Below are 22987 nucleotides of genomic sequence, written 5' to 3' on the forward strand. Positions count from 1 at the left end.
TTCAATTGTCAAGTATCAACTGTGGGCTCTTCTATTGTTTCCTAGTCCTTATTGTGATTTTTACTTTTGTAATTCAGCTCTCTTTGTCTGCTAGACTATATGTGTGCCAGTAAACTGTCAGCTTCCCTGCCCGCCTGTGATTCTCCTCTCAAGTTTGCATACCCTGCTTGGTTGCCTTCAATAGCTAGAGACCACCGACTACTTGGACCCCTCAACTCGGCATCCCCTTTTGTGTCTAAACCTTTTAAAGGTGTTTCTGCGTCTGCCAGCACTGGCTTTAAAAACCGTATCGGTCTCACTCTAGGAAGCTTTCACACAGATTGTGATGTACAGTATATATTTGAACCACATAAATATGAATGTTCCTCTCTTACTTCAGGTGAGTCTGTTTTTTTTTGTGTTTGTTTTTTTTACATCCATGTAATGGATGCTTGCGGTGTCTCCTACCTGGGAACCTTTCTTGCTTCCTGGTAAGTTAATAATAAGTGTCTTCCCTCGGATACCACACACAGGTCTGTAAACAGACAAGAGAAAGTTTTAATGAATACAGCGGAACAAAGTGCTGTGAGAAATACACTCAATTATAGTGACACATGTGGGTGCTGCTCTTCTTTCACTGTAAAACCAAAATCTCCTTAAATCAAGTGATAAAAATAAAAAAGTGTTATGGTCTTCTTAACCATGAGGAAAGAGGGTCTACTAAAAAAAACCTGCCTAATTACCTGCCTTGAACACTTCTAAATACAGTAATTTTAATGTCAGATTCACAGGACATTTTAACATTAGCTGAGCTGCAGTTTAGTCTGAACTTGGAATCACTTTGAAGGGAAAACTTTCCTCATGTTAGGGTGATAAGAGAATTAAATAATGAAATGAAAATAAAATGTGTTTTGTCGTAACATATTCACTGACATTCCTAAATGTTTCCTCTGACATAAGTCCTAGAATGAAAAAGACTAAAACTAACACTGAAACTAAAGATTTTCAAACAATAAAACCGAAAAATCAAAATGAAATAAAAATTACTTAGAAAATGCAGTGTTATCATAACTCTGGTGTGTGTGATTCTGCTGTGCTGTCTGTACTAAAAATGCGTCTGACCTGGAAAGCATGCCTAGTGGTGTGACGTTGAGGGATCCCATCAGCATTGCCAGAGACATCCCTGGAGCCTCACGCTCTATCACCTCCTTAGTGGCCTGGAGAGACAGGAGGAGAGTTGTTAGTGTGATCATTGTCCAGCCAACCATGCGAGCCATGCCATGTCAACTAAAAACATTGCTGCTGTTCCTTCTCTGAGCAAACTGGAGCAATATTCATTAGGGGAAACACTGGAATTATATTATATGCTGTAAAGATCTGATGGCGGTAAACACCTGCATGCTTGAAAGTGTTCAGCTGCTACTGACTCTAATCAGTGGCATAGCATAGCATGACAGAGCCGCACACGAGAAGGCAAACATCCAATCCAGTCTTATCAGACTTAAATAGCCTTTCACCTCCTAACCAATATAAGAGCACAGCAGACAATTGCCAAATGAATTCACAGTGTGCATACTCTAATCTGGCAGCACCTTTGTCTAAACCCAGCTCTTAGCAGAAGCCTCTGAAGTGGATCTCTTGTTGTGTGTTGATGCGAGAAATTGCAAATATAACTAAACAAATCAATAACAATAGAAACCAACTGTATTCCCATGATGTCAGCCAAAGGGCCAGATGCATCTCTCATGTCCTGCTGGATTTCTTCCCATTTCTTAAGATCATGACTTTCAGATACTGTTCATCTGTTGTAGTTGTTTATTAGGCCTGCCATCCTTTCTTTGCTTCTGAACTCATCCAGTTTCCTCAAAAACTTTAACAGCTGCTTGGGAATCAGCTTGTTGGTGTGAAAATGCTATTTTATGCTTATCAAACTGTGTAAAGTTTTTTTTGTTTTTGCAGATTTAATTAAACAAACGGAACAAATGATGTTTTGACAGGCTGCAAGTAACAGGGTGCCTAAAGACACATTATCTGGTATGTGTGAGCACAACATGGCTTCATCTCTTGAGTTATGTGCTTTTTTTTTTTACACTTAAATGATTCATAGGTGAGTGTTAAGTGGCATAAAACAATTAGACAGTGGTACCTGAAAGTGGTCAGGTACCAATGTTCAAGAAAAGCCCAGAGAACTATTACTCAAGACCACTTAAAAAGTCTGCAAAATATCAAGAAATGATTGGTGGTTCAATACTTTTGTACAGACTTTTGCTGCCTAAGCAAAAACAACTATAGGAAAAAAAATATATATATAAAAAATGAATAGTATCTCGTTGTTGCCCATAATACGCAAGTCAGACAGATTAAAGGCTATATGGTGGAAACAGCTCTTTATTAAAATATTTGATTTACATTTTTTAGTACACAGATATGTTTATGGGACCAAAGTTGATGCAGCACATTCCTGACAGATAGATGGCAAAAAAATGCCTGGTCCTCCAGCTGTGTGTGTTGGGTGCCCTTGAGTTGAGTGACACTTCAAACGCACCATTAGCGAGGGAGAGGGGAGAGGAAGAACTTCAAAGGAGAGGAGCCACTGATGAGCATCTCAGGCTTGGACTCAGGAGAGGAGAGGGAAGGGAGGGAGGGAAGGAAGGGAGAGAGATGAGGAGAAGGGAAAGAGTGTGGGAGGGAACTGAGGAAGAGTGAATGAGAAACAAGAGGGAAGGATGGAGACAGTGAGGGGTTAAGCTCGACTCATACTTCATCGAATACATCACGCAGAATCAAGAAGGCGGGGATGTATGCCTGATGTTCGACTCCACAAATATTTTTGTGGCATGCTTTTGATGAACTCTGCCAGATTTTACACGTTTTTCTTCACTTATAGACAAAATAATATGTGATTTTGTTGTTTTTTAATTGATATGCATTTGATGACAGTATGAGATGACAGTATATGATGGCAAGTGCAGGTTGAAGAACTCACAATGTAATGTTATGTGATGGAATCTTATTTAATAGGAACCTGAAAAAGATTTCAAATGTATCAAATATCTAAATGCCGAGTGATGATGGTTTGCACGTATTCATGTAAAAGTAAGAAGTCATTTAGTTTTAAATCTTGTAAGAATGGGATTTTTACATTAATAGCTTCAGAAAAAATATGTGCCCTTGTTAAAGTCATACACTGAACACGTCCTTCTTAAAAGAAAGCTATACATCCGGATAAATACCGACCCGTACGTAAGGTTTCTTTATTCCATGGACAATGTGTAATTGGTCCTCAAATCCGAGTACTGGGGTAGCCTTTGACAAGATACTAAACCCCAAATTGTCCTTGATGCATCCATCAGTGTGCATGTATGTATACAAAGAATAAATGGCTGTATGAGTGAATGGGCGAATCTTACTCCTAGTAACACGGGTGGTCAATAAGACTAGAGAGATGCAAACTAATAGGAAGCCTGTTTGCCTTTTGCAATCCATATAAAATGAAGGGGAAAGAATCTACAGAAGGCAGTTTTAAGCTTTTTGAGCTGCGAGTACATAAAAATCCAAGAAGCACTCCGAGAATATAAACCTCCACCCAGGCAGCTCACTCTCCAGGCAGTATTTACTTTTACGGGAACAGCATTGTATTTTGTATGCATTTGTTTTCTTCTTCTTTTTAACTGTACTTTAAGATGTTTGTAGTGAAGTAAAAACAAGTGCAAAGTGCAGGTTTTTATTATTTGCACTGTTGAAACCCATTTTAATATTCCTGACAGAAGTTGTGCATTTATGTGGATGCAGTAAATCCGTAGCATTCATTTCATTGTTTAGTAGCAGATTTTTAAAAAAATGTTTAAAAGTTTTGATCACAAGTTTTTGTTTAAAAGCATATTAAGGAACATTAATCATGTTTTTAAACTGTTATGTATTTAAACAGTTATAAATTTTTACTGTAGTGCACATAACATATATAACATATCACATAATGGGATGTTTTATAACCCCTATATATTACTACCTTTACACCTATATGTTGTCAATACAACGTATTGCAGTAAGATAGTTTAAAATTGGTCTATATAGCATTATTATTGCTTAAGATATTCAGATCAACAATATTAATCTTGTATGAGGGGTTAAAGGTCAAATGTGACATGACATTTTAAATCCTCATGCAGTACTTTCTATATATTGACAATACGCACCACATTTTTAAGAACAGTAGTTTAAAGTTTTATGGGATTTTGTCAATAAATCATGAAGTTGACCCTGAACATCCTGATGGGTTAGGGTTAGGCAAATTTTTATAGATTGTGTCAAGTGGGGTCATGTCATGTTTTATTAGAATTTGTTCTAAACTTTTCGGGCTATCACGTTTTCAGAAAGAATGACACATGAAAACTACCAAAAACATATCCTGCTTGGCAGAGGTAACTAAGCCAGTAAAAAGACATAAAAACAACATAAAAGGTAGAAAAAAGCAGACTGAAGCAGAGAAAAGCAGATGCTTGGTAATGTATGGTTTTGATAAAGAAAAAGGACTTGTACTAGCAGCACATCTACAAGACAGAGTACTAGCAATGAAATATACAGTAACTCAGTTAAACTTCTTCTGTTCATGTCCTTAAAAAGTAAGTAAGACTCACACACCATCTTCTCCATAATGCAAACAAACATTGTGAATAAAACAATTAATGCCCAGTCAGCTCAGGTTTGACTTTACAGTCATTCAGCATTAACTGTCTTGATGGATAGATGCATGGATTGACCAAGAATATATTATATATATTACTCTAGCGATTTGGCGGCTAATGCTGATAAATGTAGATGAAGAGCAAGCTGATCAGATGAGGATTTATTAGCATTCAGAGAGCTGAGACAGGGATTATTATAGTCAGTAATGGATGCAATGTAAAATTCAGTAACATGTAGTGTTTAAGAATAAATTAACACTTACAGCTAAGATGAGATTCACACTTACACATCTTTTTAAGCATTTGAAAGCAGGTACAGAGTAATGAAATTACTGGTAATTTGTTAATAAAGTGTCACTGTTACTTCTGTTATAACTAAAAGCAAGTCAGAGCAGTTACATGTGTCATGTACAGCCTTCAAACATAGAGACAGACAGAAAGATATGACTGTTTCCAGCATGCAGGGTTGAATCAGATAGCAAGTATTATCAGTGACTACAGCGTGTATGCGTATTTCCTTTTCCAGGAAGGTTGCTGCTGTCTCCCGTGATTGATGAGGACCAATGATACTGCTGAGAACCACAGATTGCTTGTCTGCGTTTGTGTTGGTGAGTGTGATACTGAGAGGTTTGCTGACTGCATGCAAAGACAAAAGACTTTGTGCACAGCCTTCACACTAGGCTCTATTTACACGTGCATGAATATGGATTCAAATAAAATATAACACTAAAAACGTTGTACTTCATGTTGGCTGAAATCAAGCTAGATGTTTTTGATACAGTACCGACGACTACTCATGAATAATTTATATATATATATATATAGCTGTAGCAAAAACTACAACAAACCCTTTTCTGACTGTGTACTGACAACATACACTCAACCACAACTTTGTACACTTGTTCCCCAAGCTTGTTAACACTAGAGCAATCAGCCAATCACAGGGCAGCAACTCATTTGAGAATGTAGACATGGTCAAACTGAGCATGAGAATGGGGAAGAAGGGTGATTTAAGTGACTTGTCACATGGTTGTTGGTGCCAGATGGGCTGGTCTAAGTATTTACAAAACTGCTGATCTAACTGGGAGTTTCTCACACAACCATTTCTAGGGGTTACAGAGAATCGTCTGAAAAAGAGAAAATGTCCAGTGAGCAACAGTTCTCCGGGAGAAAAATCACTTGTTGATGGCAAAAGTCAGAGGACAACAGCTAGACTCAGGTGGCAGCTGAACGGTCACCCAAGAGGCCCGCGTTCAATTCTCTGGGTCATTTCCTGTTTGCTGTTCCCTCTGCTCTTTCTCTTTCCTGTGTGCTCCGCTGTCTAGGCTACAATATTCAAAAAATAAACCTCAAGAAAAAGACAAAGCTAATGGCTTGACTTTTTAAAGTTCAAAGCAAGGCAACAGTAACTCAAATAAACACTTGTTATGAAGAAGAGCATCTGTGAAAGCACAACATGTGCTGCAGAAGACCACACAGCCAAGAAAGGGAAACTGAGGCTACAATTGAAACACAGGCTCACCAAAATTGGACAACAGAAGACTGTAAAAACATTGTCTGGTCTGATGCGTCTTAATATCTGCTGTGACGTTTGAATGGTAGGCTCAGAACTTGACGTAAACAACATGAAAGCATGGCGCCATCCTGCCTTGTATCAACAGTTCACGCTGTTAGTGGTAGGGGACATTATTTCGTCATACTTTGGGATCCTTACTACCCACTAAGCATGGTTTAACCATCACAATATACTCAAGTATTACTGTTGACCATGTCCTTTCCTTTATAATCATAGTGTACCCATCTCCTATGTTGGAACGGGATGTGCAACCAACAAATGTGCAGAAACTGTGTGATGCCGTCATGTCAAGAGGGACCAAAACCTGTGAGGAATGTTTCCATCAACTTGGTGAATCTGTGACATGAAAAATGTTGGAGATTATGTATCAAAATTTAAGGAGCGGGACCACGCCTCCAAATACGCTCCCTCTGGTTCTCATCTATATCGGTTCCCCCAGTTCTGTTCACTCTCGTTTATATGCCCCACCTTCCCTCCCCTTTTCAATTCGTTAACTTCTTCACTTCTATTTAGTACATGGGGATCTGCCAGGCCCGGGAGCCGCCGCCAGTCCCCTTCGAGGCCTTCCCCAAACTGCTGCTCAAGTCATGTCCAAGCCATTCACCTTTACCACTAAAACGCTGTCAAACCTAAAATGAGGATGTGGGCCCAGCTAATGAAAAAGCAGTTATGGAGACAATCGGGGGTCCAACCAGTTATAAGCAACCTGTATCTAATGAAGTGTCTAGTGAGCGCAGTTGCTTCTGTAACTGCTAAATAAAGTTGTTCAGGCTAATTTCAACCAGAGAATTTCCCCCATTACTGATTTTGTGGATTTAAAAGAAGTAAACAAAAACTGTGTATTTTGCATTTTGATGGCGGCATTAACTAAAAATTAACTAAAGACTGATTCTGGACACAAAAATGAAATCTTAATTGTGTTTACATTTGGGAACTGCTATGGCCTCATGTTGTCAAGTAAGCAGAAAAAAAACCCTCCCTGTGCAGCCATAATGCCACATGCCACCCATTATCTCTGAGTTATCAACAGCACAGCACATTTGTTTATTTATTTTTTCAAAGGGAGTCAAGAAGAATCTTACCTCTTATTTCCCATTTGACTGTGGGGCTAATTACACTGTGTGTTTATCAGTGCTGCAACACGCGTATGTGATCTGTATAAAAATGCTGCAGTTCTCTGAATATAGCACGTGCAGCAAAAAGAAACACCTGCCTTTTAAATCCGCTACCCTCTAAAGCTCCGTTACGTGTCAATATACTGCAATCATTCTTGTGTTTTAGTAGTATGACCTTATTTGCCTTATACGACCTCTTAGAGAAAACAGTGCCCATATTTCAACTCGAGCTGTCCTCGCTCATTCTTATGTAACATGTTTCTAGCTGTATTTCAGCTCAACCCTAAACCTAATTTTACAGTTATGAAATACTGCAAGCAATAAAATGTGATTTGTGAAGCATTTTCATGAGTTAGCACACGTGCCATTGCTCTAAAACCAAGACTAAATTCCCAATGCAAAAAACATTCTGGTGTGCTTTTTCGCCCTCTTCTGCACCTGCACCACTGACCCCCTCATTGCATTACTGAGAGAAGTGATACGAAAACAAAGGGCAGCAACTCAGTTCCTGAATGTAAACACAGACAAGCATGGATTATTAAATCAAGAGGATAACCATTCATCTTCTTCCGCTTTCTATCCAATTCAGGGCTGCCGAGGGACTAAAGCTTATCCCAGCTGCCTGCCATAAAGCGAAAGGCAGGGTACACCCTGGACAGGTCGCCAATCTATTGCAGGACTAACACAAAGAGACAGACAATCATTCGTGCTCACATTCACCCGTAAGCACAATTTAGAATTACAGGTTAATCTAACTTCATGCACGTGTTTGGACTACAAGAAGAAGCCACAGTACCCAGAGAGAACCGACGTAAACATGGGGAGAACTTCTTATTCATTCAGCGTGTGAACGCAGTAAATAATAACACTGAGAAACAGCTTCAGTAAGATGCATGCATAGTGAAGTGCTTAGCCACGATCTTGTGCCATGACACCCATGCTTGCTACTCCAAAGTCAGCATTAAGAGTTTAAAGCACCTGAATACTATAGTGCAGTACGTCATTATGTATTATGCGTAAATCCATTGCATGACTAGAATGACACGTGTTCATGAAAAATGTGTAAATTAACCTCTGGTGTGACGTCTCTGGGGGCGAAGCCGGTGCCTCCGGTGGTGAGAATGAGGTTGAGTTCCTTTTCGTCGCACCAGTCCACCAGTGTCTCCTGATAGAAAGAACACACATGCGAGTACAAATTACTGCTCACCATGGGATCGACCTATCCAGATAAACAGCAAAGCAAAACAAACAAACAAACAAAAAACACATATCCTGTAATAAAGGAATACATTAAATAGATGGCAGTTACCTTAATTTCATCAATTTCATCAGGTACTATCTTGTAGGCCGCGATCATACCACCCAACCTGTAAAAGGTAGAAAAAATGATTTGATCACAAAGCAGTAATCCATGTTCACCTCTCACCAGAGTGAGGTAAAAAAAAATTCTTTGCACTCAGTATATACCATAAGTCTGTATTACAATATTCTTGGCTTCAAGGTCCAAAAAGGGAAGCCATTGAGAAACTGCCTGGCCAGCAGGAGGCGAATTCTCTGTTCACTGAAAAAAGTCCAGTGGTATAGGAGTCCATGTGGAAATCACCCTACTTCTCATTTGATTTATTGACACAGAAAAACATTTTCCTAATGAGTTTCTGGTCTTATTCACTAATTCAGTTTTGTTTTAATACTTCCTGATGTTCACTTTGTAAATTTCAGTCCCATTTAGATTAAAATACTGAAGAAAATTTCTACCTTGCGATCGAAGAAAGTGAAGAAAGTAAGTGTGCAGCATATCCACTGCATTCTTTGTGACGCCTGGTTTATAATCAACAAGAAACTTCACAAAGGAAATCTGCAAACTCAAGCGGATGTTGTCTATCATTTACATACACAAGTGAAAAGCCTTTGCAAAACAGCAGGCTAAAGCTATTATACAATATTACACTAATATTACACAATCTCTTATATATTTCCCAAAGCAGCAAAGCAGAAAGTATTGCTTGAAAAAAGCAGAAATGAAAATGTGGCATATTTTTAGATAGGTTCATCCTCTGTCCTTCAGCTACCACTGGCCTTTAGAATAAGGCCTACACCTTTATTACACATTCAAGAAAACACACAGCTGTGGACACACTGATGGAGAAAATACAGAAGAGAAGACAGAGACTCTCAGGATGTATTTTAAATGTGGGCGAAATGAAGGGGATGAAAACAGTCTACGAGACTGAAAACAGAGGCAGGAAGGAGCGAGAGACACAGCTTTACAGCAGCAAAAATGTCCAGAGAGAGAATGCCCTTGAACATCCCTTCCTGAAAGGATTTTCCACAGGATGGCCCAGTGAGGAAGGAGCTCTGTCAAGGACAGGGCCGTGCTTCAGTTTAAGAGCGAGCCATAGTGACCTCCTGTGGTTAGTTTCAGTACTGCACTAAGAAAACCCCCCAAAACAAGGCAAGAAAAAAACAACCCCAGGCTCAAGGTGAAGGCTCTACACAGACACCCCCTTATGTAATACCTTTTCTTTTTTTCTCTAACCAGCACTATTTTGGGAGACTTCTGCATGATGTCTCCCCTCCGCATCAGACACTTAAACGCTATGATACCCTCCCTTAGACAAACACCCATTAACTCTGAACATTAAAACTCTTTTTCTGCCTTTCAGATACTTTTATCCACATGGGAACCCTAACTCTTCACACACGGAGTTACAAATTGTGCGCCCTGGAAATATAATTCGCTGAATCCATTGGCTCTGCTTCGTTTTCAAGCTGTGCGATGGAGCAGCAGTGAGACGAGCCACCGCTAGACAACACCGAAATACTGCAGCAAGCATGCATGAAGATGAAGCACGAGGTTCAGAGGGAAGCTGCTTCTGACAAAAGATGCAGAGAAGTCGGGAAGAATCATTTAAGAATGACTTTTGCATGTAACACTGCACATGTAGGGCCACTTAGCATCCACTAACTTGTGCATTCATGCACAGACACACAACCGCACAACTTCCCTGCTGACATTCCTGTGATGGCACGACTGATTTACTTCTCTTGATGTGTTCGGAAAGGGTTGGGGGTTTTGGCATCTCTGTATGTATCTGCGCGTGCATGTGAGCGCGCGTGTGCGTATACGTGTTCATGCGCGCGCACTCGCCTGTTGATGTGTCTGTGCGTGCGTGTGCGGGCGTCTGTGTTACACCTCGGGAGAGTAAAGGAGCTGTCAGGACAAATCACCTCTCTCGCTCTCCTGGGGTTTTTATGCCTCTCTGTTTCAGCCCAAATGAAAATATGCTCAACACAAATAGCTAGGGTTCCTTCCCACCGTTTCCTAGGCAACCCCTCCTGTCTGAAGCCTCCAGTTGCTGTGTTGTTCAATGTGAGAGAGTGCGTGAGAGTGAGAGTTTGTGTGTGCCGGTGCATGCATGCGTGTGTGTTTTGTTTTTTGTAACTATCGGGGACACCAGTTGTCTGCAAAAGCAACAATATGTTGTGTTGACTAGATGGTTTTTTTTGTGCATTTGTCTGTAGGTACATGTTCATGAAAAACAGACAAATTAAAGGAAATACCTCAACTTTATCAATTCGGTGCTTCTGTTATGCTGTGAGGGGGATTTTTGTGACGACTTGCCCCCTTCAAAGGAAAGGTCACTGCAAATCTGTTCTTCTGAGTAAAAACTTTTACTTTATTTTATTATCAGAGCCTTTATTTATTCAGGTAAAAGTCTAACTGAGGTTAAATGTTTCTTTTTCAAGAATGACCCGGCCAAGGGGGCAGCAGGCAGTCATATAACAGGTGAGGTCTCTTTAATGCCCCTGATTAATAGAACAAGAGGTGTCACTGAACGGTTTAATGAGGGGGACCGTAATGTGACTCACATGCTATAAGGCCAGATCTCAACCCCACTGAAAACACCAAATGAGGGACAAATGGTGTTCACGCCTCCACTAGAATTGCAGAGATGCACTCTATTGTGTGCGCTGAAACTGTTCATCAACATGGATGTGTGTAGATGCCTTTTATTTATAATAGGAAGAATGGATAGCTGGATATTGCTTACATTATAATAATATGTGCTAACTGTATGCTATCAGTATACAGTATACCCATCAGAGAAAAAGCAAAAACTTTAAGAGAGACCAAATGAACCACAACCTGGTTCTTTAAAAATACTGCAGCTGCCTCCTATTAGATACACTCACGAGTATCAATTTCAAAATCCTATGTCGCCTTGTTCTCGAGTTATTGCATTCATAAAATTATCCAAAACACTTGACATCTGACCTTGACCTTGAGGTCGATATCACTGAAATTCCAACTTGTCCGAAACTTTTTGCAGATGCACCTGTGGTATCAATTTCACAATCCCAGGCGACTACCTCCTCGAGTTATCGTATTCACAAGATTTTCAGAAAAACATGAACTCTGACTTTGATCAAGACCAAGTTAATAACTGTCTTGAGGAGGAAGGTGTATCATAATGTGATAAGAAAAAGCAAAAAGTTCACAAAAATCTTTGCTAATGGAAATACAGCATTTACAACAATGTGCAAACCACTGATTGCACTTAACAAAACGAGATTAGACTTTGCAGGGAAACATCAAAAAGAGATCGCACTGTTCTGGAAAACTTTCTTTTGCCAGATGAAACCCAGATGAACTTATAACTTTAGAATTACAGAGAAGAAGAGAAACTGCTCATGAGCTGAAGCATACCACATTATCTGTCATACAAGGTGGAAGCAATGTTATAGAATGAGTATGTGTAGCTGCCAGTGGACCCGGCCCACTAGTCTTTATTGATGATGTGACTGCTGATAGGAGCAGCAGGACAAATTCTTGCACAGAGCTTTACCTTCTGCTCAGATTCAGCCTAATGCTGCAACACTTATCAAAAAGCGCTTTACACTGCAAATGGATAATGACCCAAAACAAACTGCAACCCAAGGGTTTTTAAGTGGGGATATTCTTCAGAGTCCAAGTCAGTCATCTGATGTCAGCCCAATAATAGCTTTTCGGTTATTAAATACAAAACTGAACGCAGAAGGGCCCACAAATAAGAAACAACTGTAGGTGTCTGCAGAGGCCGAGCAGAGCATCTAATAGGAGGAACCTCAGCATTTGGCGATGTTTGTGGGGTCTATACTTCATCCAGTCAAAAACTGCAAAGGATTTTCATCCAAGTATTAAAAAACATTTTTATATTTAAAATTATGTTAGTTTTTCCGATGCAATTTGAGCCACAGAAAACGTGGTTCCAGGTATAAACATGTCTGTAACTATACAACAGTTAATGCAAGACTTCAGTTAAATGCCTTGAATTAAAGCTGAAAGTCTCCACTTCAATCACATCTTGACTGTTTGATTTAAAATCTCCTGTGGTGGTGCGCAGAAGCAAAATCACAAAAAACTGCAATTGTCTAAATATTTATGGATCTAACTAAATGTTTAAATGAAAAAGAGATCTGCAGTAAAGGCCTGGCAAAGCATTACGTGATGCCCGAGTTGAAGCTGCAAGTGCATGTTTTCAAATCTATTGCAGTGGCATATGGAGACAAAATTTCCAGACCTACCTGTGTATATTTCTGTGCATGTTTGCACACAAATATGTGTATACTATTTAAACATAGACATAGAACACAGATGTGCACCACTAACTTGAATGATACTTTGTGGGTGGGATTAAGAAAATGGGGTATCATCTTCTTAGTTAGCCACCTACCACCTACCTGTGAGAAAAAAAGTAAGAAATATGGCCGCACACATGCCTAGGGGCAACCAAAGTTTAAATTAACAAAAATATTTCAAAAGGATGAAATTGAGGAGGTGCTCCTTATCTCTGATGACTACTGATGTTTTTCTTCTTTTTCTTTTTAATAAAAATGAAAACACCAGGAGTGTACACAGGTTTTTACTGATGGCTGGTACAAAACAAAACAAAGAAACCCTGCAACTCAGCAAATCCGATGACATGAACACTGTGTGAACCTAGGTAGTTGAATTTACTTTGATTGCTATCATCACCCTACCACTGCCCACTTATTTCCACAAATGCAAAACAGTGGTTTGTTCATTCACATAACGCTGCTTACAGTATGTGAACATGCAAAATACACATACATATTTGTGCACATGGAAGTATCATGCATCTAGGATGTAAAATGGTTATTTATACATATGAGAGTATATGAATAAATTGTTAGTTTCAGCATGACTGGCTTCTTCTTTGCAGATAGAGTGCTTGGCTGTATTTTAGGTGGGTGTGCTCTGAATTGAGAGAAGCCTATTAGAGGGGAAAGGGCTTGCAACATTTTAATCTCCAAAACCCATCTATGTCTCTTTCTACTGCAGGGGGTTATGGCATATAAAGCTCTTCCTCAAACTGCAGGATGGAGGTAGTCAGCCTGGTAAAAAAAGAAAAGAAAAAAAAAGCTTTTTGTTTGAGGTGTGGACAAATCCTGATGCGGGTGGAGGAAGGAGCAGGGGGAAGAGTGGGGTAAGCAGAGAGAGACCGGGGGGTGTGCATGGCAGTAGTTTTGGCCTGAAAGCCTGGACGCATCGGCCAAATCTGTCTATGAATAAAAGACGAGCACAGAGAAGAGGATAAAGATAGGAAGACAGAATAAGCAAGAGAGGCACAGAGTGAAAAGAGCAAGAAAAAAAAGAGGAAAGAAGAGGGCTAGACTGTCAGGGGCACACTTAACAAGAGAGAGGAAAAGCAAATGTGTGTGTATGCATGTGAGCCAGCTGCAAATCTCAGTGGTTGTGGGACACTTCCAAGATGAGACCCATCTGCCAGGGTGATTTCATTAATAATACAAGCTCTTTGTACAGGGCACTCAATCTCACTCACTCCTTTTCTTGCTCTCTTACACACTCACACTCCACCCAGGGAGGAGACGAGAGACTTGGACATCTCCACACTCCTGGTAGTAGCATGGAGCTGAGCCCATTAGAGCTAAGTTGTTGGTTCATCCATATGTAGGAAAGCTCTCAAGAGGTCACCGCTCAACATGTTCGCTGATAGAGGGAACGATGAAGGGATGGAGGGGGAGGAGTGGACTAACCAACCTCTTCAAGGTCCTACTGTGATGAGAGCTCTGAGTGCCCAGCGTGGCGTTCCACACCCATGACTCCACTCATGGCCAATAAACAACATGCAAAGAGCCACAGAAACAGCACACCGAGTCAAGTTTCAATGACGTTAGACGTTTGCAACCTTGACTGTAACCTAAACCGTAGCTACTACATGAGCCTTAACTGAACCTTACCCTAATGTTAAAACATGTATTTTCCTTAAAATATAACTATTTAAACAAGGATGTTGCTTTTTGCCCCCATAAGGCAGACAAGTCCCTACAATGAGACTGTATATACCGATTTAGATCATTAAAATAATGCAGCCTTATTGACACACAGCTGAGGGCACTGTGGTGATAAGGTTGTCTGTTTTGACCTGCCCAGACCTTCAGAAAGGTGCAGCTTCTTTCTTTTTTTTCATTTCAAGTATTCAAGTTGGTCTTCAATGTCTGACTTCAATAGCAAACATGGTTGAAATACTGATGTTATTTCCTCCAGTCAAAACTGGTCATGATATGATGGCAAAATATGCAAAGCAGACCGTTAAAATGTATGCAAAGCAATAAAGAAAGTAAATGCTGTTTTTTGCACTTGTTTTTTTTTTTCTTCTAAAGTACAACAGTGCTTTATTGTCAGCTAATTTGATAATGGTTACGAACAGACAGCCACACATTATTCACTCCACATGCATATTCTTCTTTATCAGATTTATGATTTTACAGAACTTAATGCAATCCTGTGGAAAACTAAGCTAGGAATTTAGAGGGTGAGAAGCAGCCAGGTGACGATAATTAAATTAACTGATGATCAGAAAGAATGAACATCTTTATAAAGCAGACGTTTTGGCAGTTTGCTGGTGTGGAGCATTTAGATGTGTTTACACAATGCCACAACAGCCCAGGACTGGATATCCCCTACATCTCAGACCCTATAAGCCTCATTTAAATAAGAAAGTTATGTCTTACTCTCTTGAAAAAAAACAAACCCATCCCAGCACTGGTTAGGGGTGCACAACTGCATCTGAACAAATGATAAGACTTCTAGAACAAATCCATTTTATTAAATTAAGTATAACAAAATACTGCTGCGAGTACATGTCGTACAACAGCAGGCAGTGTTGTACTGCAGAGATTTACTAAATTTACGCAGGAAGCACAGAAGTAATTCAATTTAAATGTAAGCACAAATACAACAAAATGTGCATTAATTAAAAATAATTATTAAAAAAAATTAAAAAGGAAGAAAATCTATGTTGTGATTGTGTAATAGCATTTAACTTTCTGTGAACCACTGATGAGCTCGACAGATGAAGCAACCAAAACACTTCTGTGGTAACCTCTGGTTCCTTTCCTGAAAGTCACACATGCCAACCCACCGGTTCAAAGTCAACACCACCCATTTTTGAAAAAAAAAAAGTACCACTGTTTGTGGTGGCAGTAACCATTAGCACGGGTGCAGATTTATCCAGGTAATCCATAAAATCCATAAAAACATTCAGGATGCAGTGCAGGTATATTTAAATTCTTACTGATGTGCACAATTACTTCGTATGTATTTGAGAGTTACACAGAGAACTACATACTGCAGGTTGTATGTATGGATACATATAAATTCACTTCTTGCTTATATTGTGATACAACAGTGTCAAAATTCCAACTGCTACATAATAATAATGCTTGCAGAAGTAGCAGCGCTCATGGTTGTAGGAGTAGTGTTAACAACAGTACTGACAATATTAACTGAGGTAGTAGCAAGGAGAGGTTTACACTATTATGTGACTGCTGTATAAATATATATTCATAAAGTATATATTAAAATGTAGAATGAGTAAAAAAAATAAATAGGTAAAAGTAAAGTAAACATGTTGATATTTAACAAAGGTGTTAAGTCAGGTAAAAACCAGGAATCTTCCATTTAAATGGTCAGCATTTTAATCTGAAATAACAACAAGTCTGGCCTTCGACTGTTTATTGGTGCTGGATCTCTAGCAGCACAGATTTACAATTGCGTCTTTGTCCCACGACCATCTCCTGACAATAAAATTAGGCCTACTATCATGCATCTGATTGGCTTCTAGCTATTCTTAGCCATAATCATTTATAAAATTGACAAAAGGTCGTTACAACACGAGTCACTGGAAGGCAGAGACCAGAAAGACACGAGATTAACTGTTATGAAGGGAGGTACACATACACATACCTTCATACCTTTAACATAAATGCTAATAGCTACAATGACCCATGAAGCAAATGTCATAGATGTAACATTTTCTTGGCAACAGATGATAATACGCAATGTTAACTGCAGTAACCAATTAACATAAGCCAGAAGGAGCCTAAGTTTCCATGTATCTATTGGGTTATATAGCTTTGCAATCATTATATCTGGGATTCATGTTCATAAATTGGCATGCTGCAGCTTTATTAAAGGTAGAGCGATGAAGGGCTAAAGAGCATTAACACTTGTAAGTTACAAAAAAGAACAAAAAGCAAAAAAGAGGAAAATGTATGACAAAAAATAAAAATAAACAAAACAATAACAAAGAAAAACACCCATCAGCATGGGCTTTCAATCAAAGTGTTATTTTGAATTATAGTATCATCAGAGATTTTCACAAAAAGTGGATCGATAAAAAAATATTTCAGTCAGGACCGCTATAGTGTCCTGACCACATCTGTCCTCCGTAAATTACAAACCAATATAGATCGACAGCTAGATAGAGGGATCCCAGTGTCCTTACAGAAAGGATATATACAGAAAGCAGCAACACCATCCCCTAAACCTTAAGTCAGACAAAGCATGATAGGTTGAAGTGCAGTCTGCAGATGCACAGCAGCTGTGTTCAGGAAAAAAAAAGTGCCAGTAAAATAGAAAGCTATCACCTGAACCTTAAGCTGATATTAGACTGCACTGAGATCAGCTGATTGCCTGGGATTGCAGCTGGGCTCGACTAACGCTATGCTAAATTACTCAAATGAAAACTTGCTGACACTTTGGTATGGACGCGTACAAAAAGACACATACAAAGAACCGCTTGTTCGCGCATCCACCTCATCCTCATCTGTGTGTCCCTGACTCGAGGTATCGTTTATTTGTCCCCCTCTGTTACTTGCCACACATCATTTTTCTCTCGCCCTGACACACACCTCTGGATACCCCTGAATGTCAAACTGGGCAGACTGATTGATTGCATGTGCCAATGTGTATTTGCGTGCCTGAAAGACACTGTGATTACAGTTTATGTTATGTGTCCTGCTGTGCTGCAATACTCTCTCCCTCGCTGGCTCCCCTCCACTCTTTCTGTTTTCATCTCTGTCTATGTGCCTTTGTCATGGCAGCAGTGGCACATTGAGGGCACGGCGTTCTGGGTGGTCAACCTGATGGAGCTGCTGACTTGTGGTGCGGTGTGGATTAACATGGCATGGAGACTCTTAAGCCAGGGGAGGTCAATCATCACCACGACCCAACAGACCAGAGAGAACAGATGCCAATGCTGACATTGCCTTCCAATTTCCAGTTTTATGCTTAACAGCAGCTGGTTTACCACTAGTCATCTCTGTCAGTTAACTGGTATAAAACACACTCGTCTCAAGTGCTCTTTAGTAGCATGAGAGTCCCTCAAGTCAGTGGGAGCCCAGCATGGAGACAAACATCAAATACGTGTAGCCAACAGTCTCACAATGAACTGGCTATAACAAAATTATTGGCCACAACAGAACCTTTTATCAGCTGTCAACAGCCAATTGCATTTTCTCATATCCCAGTTCACAACGAGCGAGCCAAGAGTTCTCTGTAAGTCTTTTACATCCCTCATATTAAAATAGATCCACCTATTATATTCAAATATCAACAGGGTTGCCCGTCTTTAACTCTTACCCTCATGAAGATGACGTCTGACAACCTGCCGAGTACCCTTAGCGACAAGTCTTGACTCTAAATACATCAATAAAGATGTGGTTTGATGACCATTAAAACAGATTATGTTTTTTCCCCCCAGTTAACTGTATAGGAAGAGATCGCCTTTATTAACTTCTGATGTACATCGAGTGATTTTGTTCTGGAAGCAGGGCTGGAGTATGATAAAAACCGCTCAGGTCACAAAAGAGATACAGGGTTACCCCTAGTAGGCGTCCAAGGGCTAAAGAGTTAATGCAAATAAATGCAATTCCATCAATACCAGAAGGAAACTGAAGGATCTTTTAACACTGTTGTTGCTTTGCTTGACCCGTCAACTCTAAAATATCTTTCGAAAATATGTATATTGTAAGGCACGCAGCCACACACAAGCACATGCACGCACACGTGGTTTAAAGCATGCATGCACTGATAGATACACAAACAAAATGAAACAAGCAACTTAAAATTTCTACTCCTGCTGCACAACACTGTACAAACAAGCATGTCATGAATCCCTAATCATTTTCTGGCACCCTGTCGAGCGTGACGCACATGACATGGCATAGGGCTGCCCACACTCCCTCTTTGTGTCACACGGAGTTGACACATGAATTACACATCAGGCTCAAAATAAACATACCGTAAAGGACATGACAAGCATGGATCAGTCCAGGGTCCCACAACAGGGGGGTGGTGGGGCCTCGTGACACTCCAGTGATATTGAATAGTGTGAGACAGTGACAAGGGAGCAGGGTAGCTCCAGCAGGTCTACGGTCACATGAGAAATTGCTCGGATGTCTAGAGAAGCGTGTCTGAGGCTGGTGTTGAGGGTCACACTTTTTAGTGTTGTATTCGCAGGATGAGATGGCACTTCTATGTGTGATATTTGCAGGGGTATAAAAAGACTCTCAAATCACTAAATGGAAGAAATACAAGACAATGGTGCGCTTGAAATTTTACGGCTTTCCCTGACTGGCTCACGCAGAATTCTGACCTCAACCATTTTGAATCCCACCTTTAGGATGAACTTAAACTGTGAGCCCGGCCTGACTTCACTAATCCTCTTGTGACTGAATGAATGATTTTATTTAAGAAATAAATGATCCAAATGAGCACAGTGGTACTGGGACATTTTTAACAACTGTTGATTTCCCCTCCTTCAACTTCTTTTGAGTAAATAATGACTTCTTGCGGCTACCAGAATTCATCCTTATAGATAAGAGAACTGCAAGCGCTTTTGTTGTTGCCATGCATGCTGGGAAATTCTCTTCATGAGGGGCAACACTGATGTTGAGCTGAAGAGATATTTTTAGCTTCTTAGTTACACTCCTGCACTAAAAGAAGGCGGCTTACACTCAAAGACGCACACATGCAGGAGACTGTGCATCACATTTGTGTGTGGTAGATTTAAAACAACTTTGATCTGTGTGTTTGTGTGTGTGTGTGTGTTCATTTGTCTAGAAAAGGGCAGTACTCACAGGGAGGGATCGTGGACGAGATCTTTGAGGTTGACCCCACTGCGGTCCTCTGCTAGGTTTCGAAAACAGCTGTCACTCACTGGATAGGCAGCGATAGAAAGAAGAAAAAATGCGGTTAGCTCCAAGTTCTAATGTTATATTACATGCATAGTCCAGGAAAAAGATTTTTCTTTGCCATAAATGCAAGTAATTTCAAGGGAAAAGCAAAAGAAAACCTCAAGAATTTACGTTCATAAACCTTTTTATTCTTGTGTCTGCCTCCTAATGCAGTACGCAAGAAAAATTACTATTTTTTACTCCTCTAATTTTCCAAACTGTGCCTACCTGTGAATCCACAGTGGGAAACTGAACTGATTACCAGATGAAGGAAAATAGTGAAATAAACCAAAACGATTCTCCTTGTGAACAGATGAAAAACACCAGAGGAGGAAAATCCAGGAAACATCCCTCCACACGCACCTTTAAATGGATCTCTGCTGTTTTTGTTTTCATTCTTACATTTCACACCTATGCCTTGGCAAACAGAGAATCTCCAGCACACAGGTTTCGTCCTGTCAAAAACGGGGACAACAGGATGCTGATATTTGTTGCAGCCACACTTGTCAGCTGCGACTATTAGAAGGCAGGTGTTTCTGTATATCAGAATCATGTCTGGTGTAACTGCTATATTGTCGCCTGAACCCTGTCTTCCAACCCAAACCATAGTGCAAATTAAAAAAACGGTCAGGGTGTGAGAAAAATACATAGTGACACCCTTCCAAACCCTTCATTGTGCAGGCTTTTGATATCGGTGAGCCTATGGAAAGCCACACCTTCACGCAAACCTCCCTTGACTGCAGAGCAGGTGTGAGCCACATGAGTCATCGCGGTGATGATAGACAGATAGAGTGATGGATAGAGTACGACGGGAGGAAGATGAATATGTGGAGAAAGAAAAATGAGTAACAAAGCAAAAGGAGACAGAAAGAGACATTTCAAGATAATGGAGAGAGGGATAAGGTGTTTTGTAATCCGATGGGTCAAACATGAGCAGACACGCACTTGCATCTGAAAATAGATCCAAAACGAGTCAATGGAGGGGGTGATGGCGGTGGATTTAAGCCAAAAAACTTGATGCACTAGTCGTAGCCAACACTGGAAATGTCATGATGTTACTCCAATGAAAGTGCCATGATCCATGAACAAGAGCGGGTGGGGAGGGGGGGTGGGGGCGGAGGGATACGGTAAGGACATGGGTGAAGCAAGAATGGTGCAAAAAATGGAATTGAGATGGCAAAGGGGAGGAATTCAAATGAAGAGAACGCAACAAAGCTGTATAAAGAAGATGGGAAAGTATGGCGTGATCTGAGTGCGGGCAATAAAAGATTGAGTTGGGGAAGAGAAAATGGGAAGATGTAGAAGATGAAAAAAAAAATTTAAAGAGGGGGAAGGGCAATGGCGAAAAAAGCTGTGCCGATGGGGCAGTGCTGTGGAGGTAAACAGAGGGAGCAGGACGTTGCTCTAGGCTCTGGCAAATAAATAGGAAAGTGCTGACATTTGCACACTGAGCCTTCTCAGAAAGAGAGAAAGAAAGGCAGAAGCAAGAGAGACAGAAAGATTGTCGGAGAGGGGTGGTGGCGAAGCAAAAGAAAAAGTCTGAGGGAGGAGAGAAAAGGGGATGATAGCACATGGAATACACACCACCTTGGCTTTACAGGGGGACTGCTGCATAAGTGCAAGGATGTGTATGTGTGTATCAGGTTGAGCGTATGTATGTGTATAAGGACGAAACTTCGTTCAAGACTGCAGTATTCCTTACAAACACACTCTTGCACACGCGCACACACAGAGCCCTCCTCAGTCTTTCTCTCCCAGCTACCCCTTGATCTAAAAATAGCCGTTCCACTCTCCTACAAGAGGCAGCAACCATTCTGAACCAATCAACACGGTCTGTCAAAGGCATCGGCATCCACCACCCCTTAGTGTGTATGTGCGTGCGTCCATGTGCGCGTGCATGCATTTGTGCAACAAGGGGAACTCCTGACTGAGGGTAATAAAACTGCCCCTCCCTTCTGCACCGGTTAGAAATGGTGGGAAAGTGATCCCTCCTAGAAAACAATAGCTCAGAAAACAAAAAGAAAGCAAGAGGGAGAGAAAGGGGAACAAAATGAGGAGGGGAAAGGAGTGCGGGTGAGAGAGGGACAGGGAGATCTGGCTGCAGTTGAAACAGGCTTCAAAGGAATATTAATGTGATCCTGTGCAAGAGCTGAAGACAGGGGAAGAGAAGGGGGAAGAGGGAGGGTAGATGGGGAAGAGAGAGAGAGAAGGCAAGGGGAAAAAGGGGCGTGAGAATTTATGACATCGCTATCTCCCATCCGTGTAGCTCCGCCCATGCACCTTTCTCCAGGTGAATCTGCAGCTCAAGCCTTCACTGCCCGCCTGCATTCTACTCACACCTGATGCGGTGTAGTAGCCACCAGGGATTTAATCATCAGAGCAAGCACATGCAGAGTTTTACTTCCAACTCTACAAGCACGACGATGATACCTGATCAGTGAGCAGCTGAGGAAGTGCAACTCTGTTCCCGGTGACAGTAAAGACGCAATGCAGTGACCTCTGTCCCACCCCAGAGGGTGCTATATCCCATGCTGCATACTGTACATACTGCAACCTAAAGGTCAATGCTTCTACATGGCTGGACATCCAGCAGGAGACAGACGGCTAAACCCCAGACAGACTTCTATTTGACTGCTATTTTGTGGTCAGGCTCATATCTTTTGAGAAAAGTTTCAGTTCTGAGCAAATGCATTTAGTTTTTATATTGGACATCAATGATAACAAGTGCAACCAAACATTTCCCTTGAACTGTCCTCTTCTTTTCAATGTTATTTATATTGAGTCTAGGGATAAATGTTCAGTTTTTTTACATTGTTTTTCCACATTTATGTTACTGTCTATTTGTCTGAGTCATATTATATTAAGAAAGGAGAACCACTAAGTAACTATTTACAAAGTTGAACCAATGTTATAGTGCATTGCTATTGCATTGTTTCAATGATTAAAAAATAAATAGTGAAAAACAAGTATTTTGAGTACTGATTTAACGTCTCTAAAAGTATTGCATTTATCCATACAGGTATCTCCGTTATCCTGATCAATTTTCTATTTAATCTCTTTTTTTCTGGGGTGTCTGTCGGTATTGACTC

At 40.5% G+C, this 22987-nt stretch overlaps 1 protein-coding gene across 8 annotated transcripts in view; it reads right to left on the reverse strand.

The window, feature by feature from the left end:
- The window catches only part of gphnb (gephyrin b), a 122204-nt gene that overhangs the window by 67088 nt on the left and 32129 nt on the right, over positions 1 to 22987 (reverse strand). For all 8 annotated transcript variants that reach the window (XM_042220377.1, XM_042220376.1, XM_042220375.1 and 5 more), the window contains exons 2-6: positions 19803 to 19881; positions 8665 to 8722; positions 8428 to 8520; positions 1102 to 1196; positions 448 to 514 (exon numbers count right to left, since the gene is read on the reverse strand). In XM_042220377.1, coding sequence (XP_042076311.1) covers positions 448 to 514; positions 1102 to 1196; positions 8428 to 8520; positions 8665 to 8722; positions 19803 to 19881 — 392 coding nt within the window. The remainder of the gene's footprint in view (positions 1 to 447; positions 515 to 1101; positions 1197 to 8427; positions 8521 to 8664; positions 8723 to 19802; positions 19882 to 22987) is intronic.

Source organism: Haplochromis burtoni, unplaced genomic scaffold (assembly GCF_018398535.1).
Source record: "Haplochromis burtoni strain Fernald_Lab_line unplaced genomic scaffold, NCSU_Asbu1 Contig_47, whole genome shotgun sequence".
Taxonomy (NCBI): Eukaryota; Metazoa; Chordata; class Actinopteri; order Cichliformes; family Cichlidae; genus Haplochromis; species Haplochromis burtoni.